Source organism: Hordeum vulgare, chromosome 5H, assembly GCF_904849725.1.
Source record: "Hordeum vulgare subsp. vulgare chromosome 5H, MorexV3_pseudomolecules_assembly, whole genome shotgun sequence".
Taxonomy (NCBI): Eukaryota; Viridiplantae; Streptophyta; class Magnoliopsida; order Poales; family Poaceae; genus Hordeum; species Hordeum vulgare.
Window position 1 is genome coordinate 38,023,380 of NC_058522.1, and position 22,391 is coordinate 38,045,770.

The 22,391-nt window shown below is 47.8% G+C and overlaps 2 protein-coding genes across 7 annotated transcripts in view; one reads left to right on the plus strand and one right to left on the minus strand.

The window, feature by feature from the left end:
- Positions 1 to 349: 349 nt before the first annotated feature.
- The window catches only part of LOC123398665, a 33,058-nt gene continuing 11,016 nt past the window's right edge, over positions 350 to 22,391 (minus strand). For 2 of the 6 annotated variants that reach the window (XR_006610227.1, XR_006610226.1), the window contains 5 exons: positions 6,060 to 6,126; positions 5,847 to 5,921; positions 5,074 to 5,533; positions 1,255 to 1,510; positions 892 to 1,162 (listed from right to left, as the gene is read on the minus strand). Coding sequence is in view for 1 of the 6 variants with exons in the window: in XM_045093115.1 (XP_044949050.1) it covers positions 465 to 575; positions 649 to 725; positions 888 to 1,162; positions 1,255 to 1,310 (519 nt within the window). In the remaining 5 variants the exon portion in view is untranslated. Of the gene's footprint in view, positions 576 to 648; positions 726 to 887; positions 1,163 to 1,254; positions 1,511 to 5,073; positions 5,539 to 5,846; positions 5,922 to 6,059; positions 6,127 to 6,432; positions 6,562 to 22,391 lie in introns of those variants that run through there. The other 4 variants (XR_006610230.1, XM_045093115.1, XR_006610228.1 and 1 more) reach the window with 4 other exon arrangements.
- LOC123398663 lies at positions 6,601 to 7,468 on the plus strand. The gene is made up of 2 exons (XM_045093114.1): positions 6,601 to 7,019; positions 7,118 to 7,468. The coding sequence occupies exons 1-2, from the start codon at positions 6,801 to 6,803 to the stop codon at positions 7,418 to 7,420; spliced, it is 522 nt and encodes a 173-aa protein (XP_044949049.1). The 5' UTR covers positions 6,601 to 6,800; the 3' UTR covers positions 7,421 to 7,468.

Below are 22,391 nucleotides of genomic sequence, written 5' to 3' on the forward strand. Positions count from 1 at the left end.
CCATTTGTAAATACTTGTTGAAGAAAACTAGAATAATTCTTTTCAACAAATATTTAGACTAATTCTTTCCAACAAATATTGGGGTACGCTGGGAGTACTTCCTCCATTCGAAATTACTTGTCGCCAAAATAGAAAGAATGACGTACAGCGGCTCCCTACTCATACTAAATAATAATGTACGGCCGAGCCACAGCACTTGCTTAGTTAAAGTCAGATTTTGTAGAGTACCCAACAAGGGGAGAGATAGAAAGAAACATATTGTAGTTTGAACAAATCTAGTGATACGAGAGATACAAACACAATTCGATAAGTAGCCCTCAGTTTCAAAATAAGTGTTTCAAGTTTAGTATAAAGTTAAGACAGTTATTTTAGGACGGAGGAAATACGTACTACCCAACGGAACAAAGCTAGGAGAGAGATCCAAACATAGCTCGACAAAACAAATCAACACACAAACACATCCGCTAATTATTTAAGTGGACGAACATCGCGTTGTAGCGCCTTGTGAGCAGACGGGGTAGCACATTCTTGAGCACATAATCGACTCGGCATTTAATTTCCTGTCTCGGGTTGCCCTATCACACAGTTTTTAGGTCATTAGTCATCACACCAATGAAAAGACCATAGTTTGCATGGAAAGACTTCTACCTGTGTAACGGCCTTGAAATGCTGGCTGTAATGCCCCGTTACCACGCTTGAAAAATGTAAAGCTCCGAAAAAATCTACTCCCTCCGTTCCTAAATATAAGTCTTTTAAGAGATTTCACTAAGGGACTACATACGGAGCAAAATGAGTGAATCTACACTCTAAAGTATGTCTATATACATCCGTATGTAGTCCCTTAATGAATTTTTTTAAAAGACTTATATTTAGGAACGGAGGGAGTAGTTCAAAGCTACGACGGCACCGCACCAAATAATCATCACCATACCTTTTCCATTGATTCTTGCTGATAAATTGTTTTGCTTGATAGGCAATTATTTTCTTTAATATTGGATCAAAGCCTGAAGCAAATAGTATCCAGCCAGCTGCAGGGTAAGCATTTGCTTGCAGCCAATTACGTCGATCATTGGCAAGTAGTTTATCCGTATCGAACTGGTAGTACATGAGCTGCCGCCTATGAGGCGAAAGGAGGACAGGGTGGCCCAAGACATCTTCAACTCTAATTGACCATCATTAATTATAATTTGTAAGACAAAGATATTAAAGTCGGCAATAGAACAAACATATTCTTAGTATGGTTTAGAATTATACCCTGCTGCTTCATACCCGAGAAGATCAACAAAATCCAGCAACTCTGTATCCGCCATTTGCTGTAAATCGCATTCATTATCATCCTGCCAAACGCACGCCGGAGTGGCATATTGTTCTCCTCTACCTCCAGCCTCGTACGAGTGCGCAATGGGTCGATTTTTTTCTATCCCCAATCATATAATAGCTGACAGAATTGTCCAATTCATCCGATGTAGACCCTGCACTCCAAATCTTCTCAATGGCCATGTAGGCAGTCCTGTATAAATGACAAACACATCTGGTAAGCTCTACCAACCTGGATTCATATATACAGCACACAAACAGCTACAACTAAACTTGTGTGTGGTACACAAAGATGCTGCAGTCATCACATAAATATCACACACACACACACACACAAATATGATGCTAAAGCCAAGCTCTCAGCCGCAAAAAAGAGAATAATGCACATATGAGTCTTGGCCCTAGTAACTAGCAGAAAAAACAACAATACAGTTCAGTAAGAAGTTAGAGCAAAATATAAAGTAAGCAAACTTATTTATGCAAACGATGAAGGAAGTAATTTCAGCAAGACGATATGAGCAAAAATATAAACAGGAGAGCTTGACGTTAAGAGAAGAAACCACGAATGGAAGATATTTGGCCTTCCAGACCAAAAAAGCAAGGCTATGTGCATTCACGGACAGATGGCTGTCATTGGCAACCTTATGACACAGCAACTTCACCATAACAGCAAGACACATGAATTCTGTGATTTTGTAGTGTACATGTTAGTGCTATTGTAATAGTATGCTGTATGGGGACTCAAGTGCAAAGGTATGAATAAATAAACGGGCTGCTGTCCAGGGGAGACAGTTAACTTTCCCCATTTTCTACTTGGTTATCAGAGCCGTCTTCTTCTCTACTCAGATCAGCCCTCAAAACACTAGCCAGTAGCCACTACCTTACTCTTCCCAGCGCCACCTCCACCACCAGCCGCTCCTCCAAGTAAAGAGACATCTTTCAGCGAGTGGAGCAGCTCCTTGCTACGCCACCTCATAGGCGGGCGCAGGTCACTGCGGCACCGCCTTGTAGGCAGGCTTAGGTGTGCTTGATATTGCAGCAGCGATGTGCTAAATCGGACAAGACCTGCTGGAGGTAATTCCTAGTGTGCAATTTTTTCAGTTCCTTGTCTAGAGGAAGTGTTACCCTGGGCCAGGTCAAAATAAAGAAGGATTTGATTGGAGAAGAGGTCTGGTCTGTGTAGATGATGGATGTTGCTTGATTCAGCACAACTATGGGTCCAGAACCGGTTCTAAGCAAGGGTCAGTCGGCTCTTACTCCCAACGAGTAAGCAACCGAGCCAAATAAAAAGTACGATATCCTGATGAGCCCTCGCCCTGGCGCCGGCAGAACCCTCGCCTCGAAGGCAACAGCCGGCACCACTCGTGCTCGTGGGTCTATGTCTCCCTCTTGGCACCGTCAAACACCGTTTCTTCTCCGCCTCTGATGCCTCAAGGAGCAGGGGCGTAGACAGGCCCCGGGCTACCAGGGCCATGGCCCGGGGCGTAGCAACTTATTCCTTTGTAACTGTTGCAACATTGATGTACTGTAGCAACAGTAATTGATGTACATACACGGCTGGCCTGGGTCTTGGGCAAATCCTGGCTACGGCACTGTCCAGCAGCGTGAGCTGGCAAGCAGCTGCAGCACAAGGGTGCGGCAGGTGGCAGCAGTGAAGGAGGGTCTGGCAAGGAGAAGAGGCGGCGACGGAGGGCGCCAGCAGGGAAGGAGGTGTTGCAGCACGCGGGAGGGAACTAATTTACCAGGTGTCGTGATGCCCCTTCTCCGCTCTTTTTAGAGATCTAGCACGGATGGTTTCTTTGAAGAGATTCGCAAGTTTGCGCACATGAATAATGGCAGCACTCTTAAGGAGATTTGCTAGTTTAACTTTGTGCCTGGAAACTGTACTGCAACTTATTTATAAGGGAAAGTATTTCAGCCCTTGTGTAAAACATTTGATTCCTTGAGTAGACATGATGGGCATATCTTGTCATGCAAGTATTTGCACTTCATTCTATACTCATATTCTGATTGATTGCCATTGATCTAGACATGCTACACTAGTACTATTGCATTTATTTTTGTGTACCTGCATGTCGGTCAAGTATGGTGTGTGCATGCATGTCCTGAAGATCTCATCTCACGCGTCAAGTCATAATCAAGAACATTTTTCCTATCCAAATTGTATCGGTAATTATGAACATTTGACAGGTTTTGCCTGAACATGTGAATAGCATAAAATGTGACATTGGATCTTATATTCTTTCATAATAGGAAACTTGGGAGTGTTCCTTCTCTGTCAAACTCTGGCAGACGGCTTTCAACTAGTGGGGAGATAAATGGGACACATCAGTAGAGCAAAAATTTGTTGAAGTAGCAAAAAAGGATATTCGAGAGCGTCGCGTTTTTCGTTTGCAGGTATTCTATTTTGCCTATCCCAATAAAATCTCCTTTTTCATTACGAATGTTGAAACTAGAACATATTTCAGATGCTCAATACTTGGCTAGCAATTAATCTGCAATTGATAGAATACTGCTCTATATGTACATGTTTTGTTCCTCTACGACTGCTTAACAGGGTAATGGCTTTACAATTTTATTTACATTGCCAGCCCTGAGAGTGGACGTTCTGGACAACGTGACATGATACATGCTATCTAGCCATGCATATTTGTATCAGGATGTGTGCCATATTCATTTTTCCATGCTTAGAATTCATCAACATCCCGGAAAACAATACCGTCCTGACAAGCAGCAGGCTAGGTGGGGCAGAACTGTTCCATGCATTCATTGGTCAATGATGTTGAAGGTAAAAGAGAAGGCACAATCATTCAGTAAAATCACTAGTGGCAATTAGCTATATTCCAGTAATTTGGAAGAGTAAACAATTTTTTTGTCATACTACGAGGGACAAGCTTGGTGTAGTTACCAAAGATTACAATAACAAAATACCTACTTACTCCCCTAATCCCCTTATACAGATCAAACAACACAATAGTGTGGTGTATTCACCACACAATTGCTACTACTCTGTACTGAGGTTGAGTTTGTTGCATACTAACAAGCTACTTAATGCTCAACCCAAAAAGGTGGTGTTGCATGTTGGCAGAACAACACCAGGAAAAGATTTTTCTTAAAAGCATAGAAGAGATGCATGTCGTTATAATTGAGGTGAGCTCCCAGTGCTTAAATAGACCAGTAAAAAAAGCAAAGTACTATGAGTATGGTTTACAATGCCGTATCATCAACTGCTGGCTTCGTTCCAATCGTCATGTTCTAAATTTGCAGTTTGTTTTTTTCAGTTTGTTGGAGGATTTTGCAGAGACGATGGATGCATTTGAGGAGCCCGGGAACATTGTTCATGTAAGGAACGGTACACAGTAGGAAGGCGATTTATTGCTACATGATCTGTAGAATTTGGTAGTTTATGAACCTATGTGTATGTGCTCTCGAATACATGCAAGCCTGGCTGGTTCCGATATATAGTATATACGGTTGCTGCTTATACGATGTTCAGTAGGAATGCTTGTTCAGATGTTGCTTACAGTATAAATGATTCTCAACCCACTCCAGCAAATAAATTCAGATATATACTATATATGGTTGCTGCTTATACGATGTTCAGTAAGAGTGTTTGTCCAGGTGTTGCTTACAGTATAAATGATTTTCAACCCACTCCAGCAAATGAATTTAACCCATGGGTGTGCTCTAAGTTTAGTTCGGTTTGGCAGGGAAAATAGAGTTAGTTTGGCTATGTTTGGGCTGTAAAAAACATACCTGATCAACTGCTGCACTTCAACTGGGATATATTTCGAATCGTCTGATAGTTTTTTGTTCTTTAACCAATCATCAAGAGAAGAAGTGGTCACACTAATCCAGTGACAACTTTAGAGATCTGGGTATTGAAGCCTGCAATGTACGGTTTTAGAATTCCAATATGGTTCAGCGTTGAACTTCTGATCAGCATATCCTCTACACTATCCAACTGATTCGATACTTTGACTAAGAACATAGCTTCCCTTGTATTGATGTCATCTCGAGGCTTGATATCTTCTATAAATTTTCCCTCAAAGGAAATATCTTCCCTATTGCTTCCATGGAAGATGTGCCCACGTCTCCATCCAACTTCTTGGCTATTGGAGAATTTATACAAGTCAATGGAAGTACCCCAGTAATTGTACATGCCAAAGTTTGCGTGGGCTGCTTTAGAGCCCCCCACGATGGCTGACAGATCATCCTACACTTGCACCAAAATGCTATATTGTTACAATTATGTTTGGATATTAATAAATAAAGAAATGATCCAATGATTCACTAGAGGGAATGGAAATAAAAACAAGACTAAAGTTACTAGTTGCTTGGCAAGTTACAAGAATCTAGATCACGCATATAGATGCAAGTTCAAAGTGACTAGGATATGGAAGAATTAACTTGACATAAAACAAACAAGTATTAAAACTGCATGTAGACATTGAGAAATGTAAATTGAGCAACACATATTGATCATTTCAAAACAGAAGTATGAAGAGAGAAGTGTTATGGGTGCTTACATGATCCACCTGCATTGCTTGCCCCTGCTCCACTGCTTGTCCATGGTCCATTGCTTGTTGAAACTAGTCGGATCACTGCATTGTCTCATCAAAGTCAGTGAGAGACCACAATAAACAAATCATGATTTAGATTGCTAACAATTACTAACGAAAGCATGATACAGATCTACTAAAAGAAAAGAAAAAGGGGAAAACGACGGGATGAACACACACCTGTCCCCTTGTTTGTCTCCTCCAAGCAGCAGCAGCAAAATGTGTCAATCCTTCCTCCTTGTCCAAACTGAGCAAAAGAAGAAGAGATTATTAGTAGTCCACGAAACACACAATCATCTACTTTAATAGAATACACCAACTACAAACTGCTCATGTAGGTCAGACACCACTTCTAAATTACCTATCCAGTGCTACTGGAGCCATGTCCAATAATCAAAAACATTACTACCATTAATGGATGACAGAAAATAACAAAAGGGATCGACAACAAATACATGCATGTAGGGTTGAAGTAGATCAAGAAGAGATTAAAGCAGATGATGCATCCAGTCTTGATCTTTTAACCTCTCAATGATGTTAAATCCCGGGTTACCTCGACCTTCTTGCTGGGGCGAGACGGGAGGCCGGCAGCAGGGCGAGTTGGGTGCCGATGGCCTCGTGCGCCGCCACAGAAGAGAGGGAGGAGCAGGAGGGAATCCCTAGGACTCACTTTTAGGTTTGCTCCAGATATTTTACACTGAGTTAAATGCACGGACGGTCCTCAAAGTTTACGAGAAGCGTCAAGTTGGTCCCTATTATATGAAAATGCACGTCTGGGTCCTAAATGTTTGTTAAGTGATTCATGCGAGGTCCTTTTCTCGTCTGGGTCGTGTATATTTGCATCTGAACCCTTATAAGACTCTGTCTTTCTATTCCCCAGTCCCTAGGTTTGCTCTTCCTCAGCTCTCTTCTCCAGCCGCCATGTCTCTCGCTCGTAGCTCGTCTGGTGGCAATAGATCGAAGGCTTCGTCGCCGGTTGCATCGCTGCCAGTAGCTTTAGGACCCAGAAGGCCTGCACCTCTCGGGTCAGCACTGCCTTTAGTTCCGTGTCCGTGCTGTCAAATGCGCCGCACGGTTCGGTGCGTTTCCAGATCAGTAGCTAATCCAGGACGTGTGTTCTACAAGTGCCCTAATCATGGCGTAAGTTTCTCACTTCAAGATTTGGGTTTTCATTTGGATTTGAATGCTGATTGAATCCATTGTTTTTTCTGATTTTTTCTGAACTTTTCTTTCTGAAGAAGGGGATGAATCCGTGCAATCACTACTACTGGGAAGATGGGGAGGACAACTATGTTGCATTCCTAATCGCAAATGGATTCATCGCTGGTGGTGGCACTGCATCTGTTGATTATTCGGGTGGCGACTTTCGGTTTGAAGCAATTGAGGAGGAAATAGGCAGTGGACTGAAGATGGACCAATTGGTTCCGAAAATGGAACAATGTCTGAATAAGATGGATCAATTGATTGTGCTGTGTAGGCATGTGATTACTGCTTTGGTTGTGTTGATTGCAATAATGTTGTATGTGGCTGTAGCTAAGTAGATTATGTAGCAGGAACTAGCAATGAATCTTTTGTGTTGTTGATTGCAAGAATGTTGTCGATGTCGCAGACTATGTATCAGGAACTTGCAATGAATAAAAGTATTTTCAGGAACTAGCAGGAACAAGCATTGACATCACATTCATCTGATACTTTGCAAATCCAGATTACACATAACTTAATAGTTGCACTCATAATGGTTTGTGTGAAACCAGTCACCACATTTTGACATCAGGTTTCAGTACAAACCACCATGGACCATGCACCATGCAAAATATATCCCAACCATCAGGTTTCACTAGTTTTGTAGCCAAAAGATAACCATCAGTAATCACTCATCATCTACAGCTAAGGGACTATGTTCTCTTTCTTTTTGGTGGGCACTTTCTTCCTCCTTTTCAAGCCCAGTGTTGTAGTTGTTGACCTGGGAGGGGGTAGAGCATCTCTACAACCTGCAATAAACTGGCTCTCAGGTAGAGGACCAGGAATTTGAGTCTGAGATTGCTGAGTGGATGCAGCCTGTAAAAAAAAGGAAAATGGGACATTAAATACTCAGCTCTCAGTGTTGCAGTTGTTGTTGCAGAATTGCAGGACTAGGTATATGTACTCACCTGCTCTTGCAGAATGTCAATGATGCTAGTTGTGGACAAATCAGGGGTGGTTGAGGATGCAACAACACTGGAAGCACTTCTCCTGGATTGTGACACTAGTTTTTTCTTGATTGGTAGTTTTTGTCTGGTTTGTGTCATCTGGAGAGCTTCTTCTGGTTCCTCATCTGGTAGCAGTATCTGAATTGGCTCTGGCTGTGGAGAAAGACCTTCTGCTGCTGCTTCTTGCTCTGGTTCTTCTTCTTCTGCTGCTTCTTGTTGCTTTGGTTCTTCTTCTTCTGCTGCTTGTTGTTGTGGTTCTTCTTCTGCTGCTGCTTGTTGCTCTGGTTCTTCTTCTTCTTCTGCTTGTTGTTGTGGTTCTTCTTCTTCTGCTGCTGGCTGTTGTGGATGGCCTACTGCTCCTCTACCTAGTGATGGGCATTTTTTTTTGTTGTGACCTGTTTCATGGCATGAACTGCAGTGGCCAATGGTTCCATGTCTGCTCATCCTAGTTCCCTCCTCCTCCTCAACTGGATTCTTCCTCCTGTTCTTCCTGGGCCTACCAACCTGCTTGTCATATTTTGGTGGTCTCACAGGTGGTCCATTGGTTTTTTGCCACACTCTAGGATCACTGCAGGGCATTATCACTTGAGCATATGCAGCTTTGAATGCAGCAATGTTGTAACATGAGTTCACCACCTCTTCTGGCTTTATCCTTTCATGCCTTAAACATGCACATGCATGTCTGCAAGGAATGCCAGATAGCTGCCAGGCCCTACATGTGCACTCTAGTTTCAGCAAGTTCACTTCATACTCACCATGCAGCCCCAGAACCTTGAAAATGTGTGCAGCAGCAGGTAGTGCTTGGTAATTGTTGGCCCAGTCAATATTTTTGTTTAACTTTTTCTTAATTTTTGGACAGATGCTTCCACTCCACTCCTCTGGTTCTAAAGTCTTGGTGTAAAATCTAGTCATTATCTGGTCCTTGATCTTGCTAAGACTAGTAACAATGGGCATTTCTCTAGCATCAAGAATATACTTGTTGAACACTTCACAACTATTGTTCAGTAACAAGTCACACTTTGAAAGTGGATCAAAGAAAGATTTGCACCAATATCTTGGGTCAATTGCATCCAAATACTGCCATGCTTGCTCATCCAGCACCTTCATCTCCTCCATGTACTTCTGCCAATCTGCCTCACGGGTAGCTCTTGCAATTTGCCACAATTTGTTCTTGAAGATGTCACCTTTCCAGTTCTTAGCAAAGTTTTGATGCAGGTGTCTTACACAAAATCTGTGCTGTGCATCAAGCCACAATGCATTTACAACATATTTCAATCCCTGCAGATAACAGGGCAGCAAGTAAACAAATATACTTTCTATGTCTAAATAAACAGGGCAGCAAGTAAACAAATATACAGGGTTTTACCTTCTGCCTGTCACTCATCAGAGTCCATGCCCTTGTACTTTCTATGCCTATATCTTGTTTCAATGTGCTTAGAAACCACTTCCAACTGTTGGTATCTTCTACTTCCACAATTGCGATGGCTATAGGAAATATGCAATCGTTTGGGTCAACACCAACAGCTGTCGACATCACTCCACCAAATTTGTTCTTGATATGGCACCCATCAATACATATAATAGGTCTGCATGCTGCCAAAAACCCCCTCTTACATGCATCTAATGACATGTAACAGCTTTCAAACACTCCATCTTTTGCACTAACAAACATAGTGCTCCCAGGATTAGATCTTCTAATTTCAGCAGCAAAATCCCAGAGCAAATTATACTACTCCAACTCATCTCCATGTATCTTCTGCAGTGCAATTCTTCTAGCCCTTGAAAGCTTGCTTCTACTAGGCTCCATGTTGAAATCTGCTTGCATAACATTTTTAAAATTCTTGAGTGACATTTTGTCATCTGCTCTGAAAGATTCCAAGTATTTGGCAGCTAAATACTTGGCTGTGAACTGCTTCAGCTGCCATTCCCTTACACACTGGTGTTGTCCCACATATTTCTTCACTATCCATGACTTAGTCCTGCTGTCAGGTGCAGCATACAAGTACCAAGGACAATTTCCCTCTCCCATACAGCAGGCCCTGACCCTCTGCAAATCATTCTTCTTGTAGTGTACCTGCACCCTTTGCTTGATAATATACTCTTGAATTGCAGTTCTGAGCTCAACAACAGACAGAAACACCATGCCAATGTGGAATTCCACTTGTTTGCTGTTCTCTGGCCTCCACATTTTGAGCTTCACTTTCTTCATTACTTTCTTCTTTCCTTTCTTGTCAACTACTACAACATCATCACCTGAATCTGCAGGTTCCAGGTCAGAATCTTCAAGCTCCTCCAAATCTGTATCATAGTCACTGTCCTGCTCCAGTTTGGATTTTTTCTTTTTCATGTCATCAAATGTTTCATCCACCCACTCATTGAATAGATCATCATCATCTGCTCCAATCTCATTGTCAGAGTCAACCCAGTCTGAGTCACAATCACTGTCTTCACTGCCACTATCTAAGCCAATGTGACCTTCTCCTTCTGCTGCTTGTCTCCTCTGGCTTCTTCTAAGCTCATGCCCAACATTTTGTTGCTGCTGCTCCTGCTGCATTGGTGGAACCCTGCTACTGCTACTTTCTACATTACATGTAGCAGAATTGGGGGTCATCATTGAAGAAATATTTGGTGTGCCAGTAAGTTGAATTCCATCCAGTACATTGTGATATGCCATATCTTTGTGGTCGACAAACAACTGGAAAAACTGAAACTTGGGAACCACAGCGATCATGCTTAGAGTGTCAGTGTCACTGTCGACAATGCGAAGGCCTGTACCTAGGTTCTTTCCAGGCAGCAGCCAGTACAAACTATAATTTGCTGACTCAGAATACCCTAGTTGCTGCATAAAATCCCTAAACCACAAAGGCGACCAAGTGTCTGCTTCACATCCATCAAAACGAGCAACTTTGCCATCGACATAAGATTTGGACGAGCCTAATCCGCAAAAGAATCCACCATAGTTGATTTCTACTGTGAACAGCTCCTCAAGTGGGCCTAAGTATCATGAATCTAGTCAAAATCTACATCTAATTCGATCTGACATGGGGTTGAGACAGGGTTAGGTTTCTTACGTAGCGCGGCGGCGGATCGCCGGGTTGCCGTAGCAGGGGCCCCTTGCTTGCGGGCGCCATTCACGCGGCCGCCGCGTCGGCGGGACCGCCTCAGCTGTCGGCCCATCGGAGATGCAACTCCACCGCCGCCGGTCGCCTCGCAAATCGCCACAGACAGAGACAGGGGTTCGAGGGGAGCGGGACCGCGGTCGCTATTGCATCAGATTTGGGGGTGCTTCATGCAAATATGCGGTGACATGGTGTCGTGGGTATAAGCCTGACAGTAGATGTGTAGGGTATGAATGAGATGGGCAGAGTCCTAGCTACGGCGAGGTTGTATGAGTTCAGGCCCCTCTACGGTGGAGGTAATAGCCCTACGTCTCAGTGCTCTTGGAGCTTGTTACCGAGTGTAATATGGAGTACAATGTTTTTCTAACCCTTTTACCAGTGGGGGAGGGCGGCTTATATAGAGTGCGCTGCCCTCCACAACGGTTCTGATTCAAGGGTGGAGTAGTGGCGATTGAATGCATGCGTTACAGGTAACGTATGCTATAAATGCTAGTTAATGCACCCGGAAACGTACGACAGTTTCCCTCCAGGGAGGTTACGACGCACCGAGTGTATCCAGTCGGTAGGTCCGGTGTCCTCCGAGTCTTAGTCTCCGACTGGATGATTCTGGGCCCGTTACCGACTGGATGATGGGGACACCTTAATACAGTCGGGCATACTTAAGGTCCTGTCCCTTGCGTGGGGTAGTCCTTGGGTAGGACCTGTAGGACAGGCCTATGACCCTACCCTAGGACTATGACCCCATCATTAGTCCCCGAATGGATTGGGGTTGAAACGTCAAAGCAGTGCTCGATGCTCAGATCCGACTGGACTAGGTTCGGCTTGGGCGTTGCTTGCCTCTATCCATTCTATCTCTCCTGGCCAATGATCCGAGTGAATGTGTTCTGCGGAACGGACTGTCGGGAACCGAGTGCTTTCGCGACATCTTTTGACACGACCGGTCAACTGACAGCGGTGGATTTTCCGGGATCTCAAATTTCGGGTTCCGCGCGCTTAGCGGGGGCGACGTTAGCGCGCTCGAGTAGCGCCTGACTCCTCGATCCTCGCGCCTTCAACTCTTCCGCCGATATCGCCGCGGCTGGTTGGGCGGATAAGATTTCGGGCCCGCTCGCCAGCGACCCAGTCGGTGTTCTATTTAACTCTGGCCGACGAGACCCTTCGGTTACGCTCGCCGAATCCTCTGCTCTTGCTTGCTCCGTCTTCCTCGCCACCTCTTGCGCTCATACACCTTTCTCTTACCATCCTTATCGAAAGCTCGCCATCGCCGCCATGACCAAGGGCCAGACCAGCAAGATGGAGGCAAGGAAGAAGAAGGGCAAGGCGGCGGCTGCTCAGCGGCGGCAGCGGCCATTGCCAGCGGGATGGATCCAGGGAGACTTTCTCCCCTCCACAGTGACGGAGGGGAACCTGCTAGAGCTGGTAGAGCACGGCCAGCTAGTGCATAAATCTTGGAGGTTACCGGCGGACTACGAGGTTGAGCCGGCGCCACGGGAGGGGGAGCGCGTCTTGCTCCTTAGCCACGTTCACCGAGGTTTCTCTCTGCCCCCCCACCCTTTCTTCAAGGGTATCATGAATCATTTTGGTGCACAACTCCATCATTTCCCTCCGGACGCCATCGTCCACCTTTCAGCATTCATTGTCTTGTGCGAATGCTTTATTGGTTGTCCTCCCCATTGGGGTTTATTCAACCACATCTTCTCCGCCCGCTCCCAAACCATAAAACGCCTTAGTCAGTCGGATGACAAGACGCATCTCCTCCAGCTCTGCGGGGGTTTAGGGTTCCAAAAGAAGAGTCGGAGCAGCTACCCTGCTCTGCAGTTGAGTGAGTCGGTTAGGAACTGGCAGTCGACGTGGTTCTACTGCCAGGATATAGCCTGCCCGAATGCGTCGACTGGGCTGCCTCCATTTAGTCTAGACCGTCCTGCTCCGCCCAAGCAACTCGCCCTCTCGAAAACCGAGAAGAACGACATCCAGCCTTTGGTTGAGGCACTCGTGGAGGTTGTCAGAAGGGGGGTCTCCGGTATTGACCTGCTGGAAGCCTTCATCGGTCGGCGGATCCAGCCTCTACAAGCTCGCCACCACGCTATGTGGCTCTACACAGGGCCTGAGGATTCCACTCGGACCATCGCGGTGGGCATACTCGAGGAGAAGGTGACCTCGATAGTGCTCCAAATCACGGGACCTTGCGAGAACCCTAAAGGAGCTCGCCGAGTGGCGCCTTACAGCGCGGACAACCCGCCACCGAATCAGGTGAGTAGCATTAGCCGAATATATCGAACTGTTTTGATTTCAGTCGTTCATTTATATCCTCGTGTGATGCTTAATGTTTCCGGCTGAATCTCATGTAGGAATGGACCAACTGGTCCTCCTCTGTCTCGAACGGGGATCCGGAGGAGGAGGAGGAAGAAGGTAGCCAGGAGGGGAGCGTGGAGAGCGCTGAATATGTCTCCGACAGCAGGGAGTCGGAGGAGGAGGACAGCGAGGAGGAGGAAGAAGACGAAGAGTGCGACTCGCCGCCTCCACCGCCAGAACAGCGGAGTAAGCGTCGACATGAGCCTGTCGTCCCTTCAGCTCCCCCCACGTTGTCGAGTGCTCTACCTACCGCTCCGGCGGTCCCGAGTGCTCGAGGCACGAAGAGGTCCAGGGACGCCCCCGCTGAGCCTGCAGGCCAATCTTCCAGGGCGCCCAAACCGAGTGGGCCCAAACCTCGGAGGGCTCTGCCGCGCATGAGGGTTGCCATCCCCGTCACATCCACGTAAGCGAATCCAACTCTCGGCTTTTTATGTTACCCGAGTGAACTCCCGCTTTACAAGTCGAATGGGCTTCACTTGACAGGGTCGCCACTTCTACAACCTCTCTGGTCCGCCAAGGGGATGACCCCATGGACACAGACAATGTCGTCTCGTCCCAGCCGGGTATGTTGTAGGAGAGTCGGGTGTTTTATTCCTGTAGACTGTACTATCCTTTTCTTTTTCTGAATCGTCGTGCTATTCGGCTTGTCAAGGGCGATTCACCCGGACGAAGATGGGCAAGGGAGAGCCGACCTGGCCGCGGAGCCTGTCGTGGAGCCTGTCCTTGAGGCTGCTCCTCCTGCTGCTGCCCCTGCCGCCGACGCTCCGCCGACTGAAGTGCCTCCACCGACCGAACCAGTGCCGGTGGGCGACGAACTGACTGGGGCGAATCTTGGGATGCCCCAGGATCTTCCCACGATTCCCGGTTCGTCAAATGTTGAATTCAGCATTCGGTGTGTCCCAGAGGAGCAGGTGGGAGCGGCCAAGGGAGCCATGGTCCAAGCGGAGCTGATGACCGGGGAGGCCAAGAAGGCTTATGACTCCGTTGCGGCTTTGTACCAGCGGAGCTTGGAGCTGCGCGACGATATCCGAGTAAGTAGTCTAGTAAGTACTTACTTTTCTTTTGTAACCCACTGGGTGTTGTCGTAGTCTGTTGTTTGCAATGGGTTCACTCCGAGTGAACCCAGTGGGTGTAGTCCCCGAGACTTCTGTCGAGTGCTTGCACCGACAGTTGTCTTTATACATTTGGTCTTTTATTTTTGTCATGTCCGTAGACAAGATTTCTGAGTACAAGTAATAACTGCAGTCGGAGCACTCTTGCGGTGAGAGTTCCCTAGAGTAAACTGCACACATGTGGAGTAGCTTTAGCCTCGGAGGCGTAGGTGAAAACGTGCACCTCAATAGGGCTGACCTGCTTGAGGTGCATGCCAGTGGGGTCACTCTTAGTGAACCCACTGGGTGTAGTCCCCGAGACCGTTGTCGACTGCTTGCGTCGGCAGGGGTCTGAAGAACATAGTTTGTATTGAGAAAGTTGCTGATAACCCTTTGTTTCGTTTTGTAGAAAACTTGTGATATGGGGAGCGCTTATGAAGCCTTGAGGGCCGAGAAGAACCAATATGCTGGTGAACTAGAAGCCGCGACGCTCGCCATGGCTGGCCTGAAGAACGCACTGGAAGTTCGAGAGAAATCCTTGGAGGAAGCGTTGGAGGCAAACAGGGCGTTGGTGGCGGAGGTGGAGAGGCTGAAGAAACAGAGGACCGAAGTGTACGATCAAATGGCTGCTCGGAATAAACGATAGACAACTCAGGAGAAGTATGTGAACGACTGGGCTGTCCAGATGATGAGTCGTCTGGCTGGTAAGTCTGATGATTTGTCGAGTGGTTGTATCTTGTGACGAACACTCGGTTTGTAATTTCTATTTGCTCGTTTGTTGCAGATTTTTGTGGTGACGCTGAAGCTGAAGCGGCGGCCGTGGAACGATCCATGAAGGACAATGTGCCACTCAGCGAGGACGCCAACCGGAATCTACTCCGGGCTCATATCCGCGTAGGCAAAGTGGGTCCGTTCATCAACCGACTGAGAGAAATCTTCGGCCGCATTGAGAAGGAGCTTTGGCCGGAAGACGAGTCGCGGGAGAAGATGGAGACTCTGTTGGGGCGACTGGGGGAGATTCCGGCCCGAGTGCAATCTTGGAAGAAATCGGCAGCGCGTTGCGGTGCTGATGTGGCGCTGTCCTTGGTCCGAGTCCATTGCAAAGAAGTGCGGGAAGATAAGCTGAAAGCCTTGAAAGTCGCCAACACGAAGAAGCTTCAATTCGAAGACTTCATGGAGACATTCCTGGAGACTGCGACCCGCATTGCTGATGGAATCGACCTGGATACCTTTGTGGAACCCTCCAGTCCTGACGCGGGCCCAGCTGACTCATGATCGAACTTTATCCTCGGTATGCCGAGTGTTTGCCTGTACGATATTCTGGCCACTTATGTTGGCCGTCATACTTTTAGATCGGTGCGGGTAAGCTTGATCCGCACCGAGTCTGTTATCGTGTCTAGACTGTTGGAGTCACAACGAAAACACTTATTATTTTGCTTGAATGCTGTTTGGAGTTGAACACTTAATGTGTACTCGTAGAATATTAGGACTTAGGTGATTCATGATCAGTGCTAAGTTCCCGAGTGTAACGTATAGTGTACATTCGGAGGAGGCTAGTACTTAGATGATTGTTGATCATAACTCAGACTCCGAGTGGAACGTATAGTGCACACTCGGAGGAAGGTATTACTTAGGCGAATCGGGATCGCAGCTAAGTCTCCGAGTGCGACGTATAGTGCACACTCGGAGGAGCGATTAGTACTTAGGCGATGCAGGATCGCAGCTAAGTCCCCGAGTGTGATGTGAAGTGCACACTCAGAGGAAGTTAACACTTAGGCGATGCGTGATCGCAGGTAAGTCCCCGAGTGCGACGTGAAGTGCACACTCGGAAGAAGTTAATACTTAGGCGATGCAGGATCGCAGCTAAACCCCCGAGTGCGACGTGAAGTGCACACTCGAAGGAAGGTAATACTTAGGCGATGCAGGATCGCAACCAAGTCCCCGAGTGTGACATGAAGTGCACACTCGGAGATAGTTAATACTTAGGCGATGCAGGATCGCAGCTAAACCCCCGAGTGTGACGTGAAGTGCACACTCGAAGGAAGGTAATACTTAGGCGACGTAGGATCGCAGCTAAGTCCCTGAGTGTGACGTGAAGTGCACACTCGGAGATAGTTAATACTTAGGCGATGCAGGATCGCAGCTAAGCCCCTGAGTGCGACGTGAAGTGCACACTCGAAGGAAGTTAATACTTAGGCGATGCAGGATCGCAGCTAAGTCCCCGAGTGTGACGTGAAGTGCACACTCGGAGAAAGTTAATACTTAGGCGATGCAGGATCGCAGCTAAGCCCCCGAGTGCGACGTGAAGTGCACACTCGGAGAAAGTTAATACTTAGGCGATGCAGGATCGCAGCTAAGCCTCCGAGTGCGACGTGAAGTGCACACTCGGAGATAATTAATACTTAGGCGATGCAGGATTGCAGCTAAGTCCCCGAGTGCGACGTGAAGTGCACACTCGGAGAAAGTTAATACTTAGGCGATGCAGGATCGCAGCTAAGCCCCCAAGTGCGACGTGAAGTGCACACTCGGAGAAAGTTAATACGTAGGAGATGCAAGATCGCAGCTAAGCCTCCGAGTGCGACGTGAAGTGCACACTTGGAGATAATTAATACTTAGGCGATGCAGGATCGCAGCTAAGTCCCCGAGTGCGACGTGAAGTGCACACTCGAAGGAAGTTAATACTTAGGCGATGCAGGATCACAGCTAAGTCCCCGAGTGTGACGTGAAGTGCACACTCGAAGGAAGTTAATACTTAGGCGATGCAGGATCGCAGCTAAGTCCTCGAGTGTGACGTGAAGTGCACACTCGAAGGAAGTTAATACTTAGGCGATGCAGGATCGCAGCTAAGTCCCCGAGTGTGACGTGAAGTGCACACTCGGAGAAAGTTAATACTTAGGCGATGCAGGATCGCAGCTAAGTCCCCGAGTGCGACGTGAAGTGCACACTCGGAGAAAGTTAATACTTAGGCAATACAGGATCGCAGCTAAGCCTCCGAGTGCGACGTGAAGTGCACACTCGGAGAAAGTTAATACTTAGGCGATGTAGGATCGCAGCTAAGTCTCCGAGTGCGACGTGAAGTGCACACTCGGAGAAAGTTAATACTTAGGCGATGCAGGATCGCAGCTAAGTCCCCGAGTGCGACGTGAAGTGCACACTCGGAGATAGTTAATACTTAGGCGATGTAGGATCGCAGCTAAGTCCCCGAGTGTGACGTGAAGTGCACACTCGGAGATAGGTGTTACTTAGACGATCCGGGATCGCAGCTAAGTTTTTTTTTGTGACCGTAGTCTGTAACCACGGAAGGACTCTGAATCTGCAAAAGAAATTGAATCTGCTGTATATTATTTCTCCAAAACTTGTTCGTTACACTGCTTCAGTCGGCGATCACGTATAAAAACGCTTGAGGAGGTCTACGTTCCACGCGCGGGGTTCGTTGGTCTCCTTCTGAATGTTGTAGCGTCTGTATGCCCCGTTGTTCAGCACCTTTGAAATGGTGAAAGGACCTTCCCAGGCCAGAGCCAACTTGTGTGGTCTTTGCTGATCCACTCGGAGCACCAAATCGCCAGCCTGGAATGTGCGACTTCTGACATGTCATGCGTGAAAACGTCGCAGATCTTGCTGATAAATTGTTGAGCGAGTAAGTGCCATCTCGCGCTCCTCCTCTAGAAGATCGAATCCATCTTGCCTTGCTTGTTCTGCTTCGGCTTCAGAGAAGAGTTCGACTCGCGGGGCATTGTGAAGCAGGTCACTCGGAAGGACCGCTTCTGCTCCATAGACGAGGAAGAACGGTGATCGCCCTGTTGATCTGTTCGGAGTGGTGCGGAGGCCCCAAAGTACTGAAGGTAACTCGATTACCCATGCACCAGCAGCATGTCCTATCTCTCGCAAGAGCCGAGGCTTCAAACCTTGAAGGATAAGTTCATTTGCATGCTCAGCTTGTCCATTGGATTGCGGATGTGCTACGGAAGCAAAATCCACTCGGATACCTTGACTCGCGCAGAAACCTTTGAATCTGTCCGAGTCAAAGTTTGTCCCATTGTCCGTGATTATGCTGTGAGGCACTCCGAATCTGGAGATGATGTCTCTGACAAACTTCACGGCTGTGGAGGCGTCGAGTTTCTTGATGGGCTTGGCTTCTATCCACTTTGTAAACTTGTCGACTGCCACCAACAGATGTGTGTAACCTCCTTGGCCTGTCTTGAATGGTCCGACTGTGTCTAATCCCCAAACTGCAAACGGCCACACAAGTGGGATTGTCTTTAGTGCAGATGTTGGCTTGTGGGACTTGTTGGAGTAGAACTGACAGCCTTCGCATCGATCGACCATAGCTTTGGCCATTTCGTTAGCCTGCATCCAGAAGAATCCAGCCCTGAACGCCTTGGCGACGATTGCTCTTGAAGAAGCATGATGGCCGCAGGTTCCCGAGTGGATATCCTCTAGGATCAACTGCCCTTCCTCTGGGGAAATGCAACGTTGGAGAACGCCTGAAACACTCTCCTTATACAATTGACCGTCAATGACAGTGAACGCCTTCGACCTGCGAACTATTTGTCGGGCTTGGACTTCATCTTCTGGAAGTTCTTGCCTTAGGATATATGTCATAATCGGCACAGTCCAATCGGGAATGATTACCAGAATCTCTGTGACCAGATCAACCATAGCAGGCACATCGACTTCAGTCGGGTCTGTTGCGCTCTTGGGTTGCACTGGCTCTTCCGTGAAGGGATCTTCTTTGACTGAAGGAAGATGGAGGTGTTCGAGGCAGACATCACTCGGGACGGGTCTCCGAGTGGATCCGAGCTTCGCCAACTCGTCCGCCGCTTGGTTCTTCAGTCTTGCAACATGATGAAGTTCTAGACCTTCAAACTTCTTCTCCAGCTTCCTGACTGCATTGCAGTAGGTTGTCATAGTGGGGTTCCTTACGTCCCACTCTTTCATCACTTGGTTGACCACCAAGTCTGAATCGTCGTAGACCATCAGGCGACGGACGCCGAGTGAGATGGCCATGCGCAATCCGTAGAGAAGAGCTTCATACTCCGCCTCATTGTTAGAGGAATCAAAGTGTATCTGAAGCACATACTTGAGCTTGTCACCCTTTGGTGATACGATCACAACACCAGCGCCGGATCCATTCAACATCTTAGACCCATCGAAGAACACTGTCCAATGAGCCGAGTAGATGTGAGTCGGTTGCTGTTGTTCTACCCATTCTGCTATAAAGTCAGCCAGGGCTTGAGACTTAATAGCTTTCTTGGCCTCGAACTTGATGTCGCAGTACAACATCTCCATCGCCCACTTCGCCACTCGGCCTGATGCGTCCCGATTGTGGAGAATTTCCGACAACGGAGCATCAGAAACGACAGATACCGAGTGGTCTTGGAAATAATGAGCCACCTTCTTTGCAGTCATATAGATCCCATAGATAAGCTTTTGATAATGGGGATACCTCTGCTTGGAAGGTGTCAGGACTTCGGAGACGTAGTACACTGGCCGCTGAACTTTGTATGCTTTGCCTTCTTCTTCTCGCTCGACTGTAAGAACAGTACTGATGACTTGATTTGTAGCCGCGATATACAGAAGAAGGGGCTCTTTACTGAGCGGAGCAGTAAGAACCGGCTGGGTGGAAAGTAGGACTTTGAGGTCGTCGAGCGCGACTTGGGCTTCGTCTGTCCACTCGAAGGTATCTGATTTCTTCATGAGTCGGTACAGAGGAAGTGCTTTTTCGCCGAGTCGACTGATGAACCTGCTCAAAGCTGCTAAGCAACCTGTGAGTCGTTGAACATCGTGTATTCTGACTGGCCTCTCCATTCGGACGATGGTCCCGATCTTTTCGGGGTTTACATCGATCCCTCGTTCGGAAACGAAGAAACCGAGTAACTTTCCGCTGGGAACACCGAATGAACACTTGGCAGGATTTAGCTTGATATCGTAACTACGAAGGTTGGCGAATGTTTCTGCCAAGTCAGTCAGCAGGTCGGAACCTTTGTGGGACTTGACTACGATATCATCCATGTATGCCTCCACATTGCGACCGATCTGGTCGAGGAGACATTTTTGGATCATGCGCATAAAGGTAGCTCCTGCATTCTTCAGACCGAAAGGCATGGTGATGTAGCAGAAGCACCCAAACGGGGTGATGAAAGCTGTTTTCAACTCATCGGGACCATGCAGACAGATCTGATGATAACCCGAGTAGGCATCAAGAAATGATAAACGCTCGCACCCCGCAGTCGAATCGACAATTTGATCTATGCGGGGGAGCGGAAAATGGTCTTTCGGGCAGACCTTATTGAGGTGCTTGAAGTCAATGCACATTCAGAGTGACTTGTCCTTCTTGGGCACCATGACTACATTTGCGAGCCACTCGGAGTGGTGAACCTCGCGAATGAATCTGGCAGCTAGCAGCTTAGCCACCTCTTCTCCGATTGCCTTCCTTTTGTGCGCGGCGGACCGGCGCAGGCGCTCTCGGACGGGCCGAGCAGCGGGATCCACATGCAGTCGGTGCTCAGCCAACTCCCTAGGTACACCCGGCATGTCAGATGGCTTCCATGCGAAGATGTCCCAGTTCTCACGTAGGAATTGGGTGAGCTCGGCTTCCTATTTGGGATCCAGGGTGGTGGAGATGTTCGTTGGGGCGGCAGACTCGTCCGTCAGGTGGATGCTGACCTTCTTAGTCTCTCCCGCCGACTGGAACGCGGACTCAGAAGATGGCTTCTTTGAGCGCATTAAGTCGGCGGGGTCGACTATCTTCTTGTACTCTTCGAGCTCGAGTACAACCATTTGCTGGTCGGCGATCCTCGACCCCTCTTGCAGACACTCCTCGGCTCGCTGGCGGTTGCCGGTGATGGTGATAACGCCTTTTGGACCGGGCATTTTCAACTTCAAGTACACATAACACGGTCGTGCCATGAAACTCACATATGCCGGGCGGCCCAAAATTGCATGGTAAGCGCTCTCGAAGTCCACCACCTCAAACGTGAGCTTCTCCTTGCGAAAGTTCTTGTCGGAGCCAAAGATGACCTCCAATGCGATCTGGCCGAGTGATTTGGCCTTCCGCCCTGGGACGACTCCGTGGAACTGCATATTGCTCTCGCTGAGTCTGGACATCGGAATGCCCATCCCCTTGGGAGTGTCGGCGTACATAATATTCAATCCGCTGCCGCCGTCCATTAGGACTTTGCGCAGTCGGACTCCTTCCACCACCGGGTCGACGACCAGAGCCTGCCTTCCTGGGGTGGGGACATGTGTTGGATGATCCGACTGATCGAAGGTAATCGCAGTCTGAGACCATTTGAGAAACTTGGGGGCAGTCGAAACGGCCATGTTGACTTCTCTGTTTACTAGCTTCAGTCGACTCTTGCTTTCGACGTCAGCGAAGATCATGAGGGTTGCATGGACTTGGGGGAACGGATCCTCCTTGTCCTCCTCATCCAGTTCAGGATTCTTCTCACTCGGCTGCCCTTCGCTGAAACCCTGGATCAGGAGACGGCACTGCCGAGTGGTGTGCTTTGCGTATATGGGGTTACCTTCCTCATCCATCTTCGTATGGATTGGACAAGGCTGGTCCAGGATGGGATTGTTGAAAGGCTTTTTCTTGGGGGTGAACTGCGCTTTCCCTTTGCCCTCTTCTTCGCCATTTGCATAGCGAGTTGCTACCTCCATCATCTTGCTCATGGAGATGTCGCCGGTTCGACCAAACTTCAAGTACAACTCCCTGTACCGCACGCCTGCCTTGAAGGCGCAGACTGCTTGATGCTCGGT

Excerpts from the sequence above, each read along its gene's own strand:
- LOC123398663 (XM_045093114.1), top strand. The coding sequence starts at position 6,801 with ATGTCTCTCGCTCGTAGCTCGTCTGGTGGCAATAGATCGAAGGCTTCG. Across the intron at positions 7,020-7,117 it reads ACAAGTGCCCTAATCATGGC|AAGGGGATGAATCCGTGCAA; the intron begins GTAAGTTTCTCA and ends TTCTTTCTGAAG.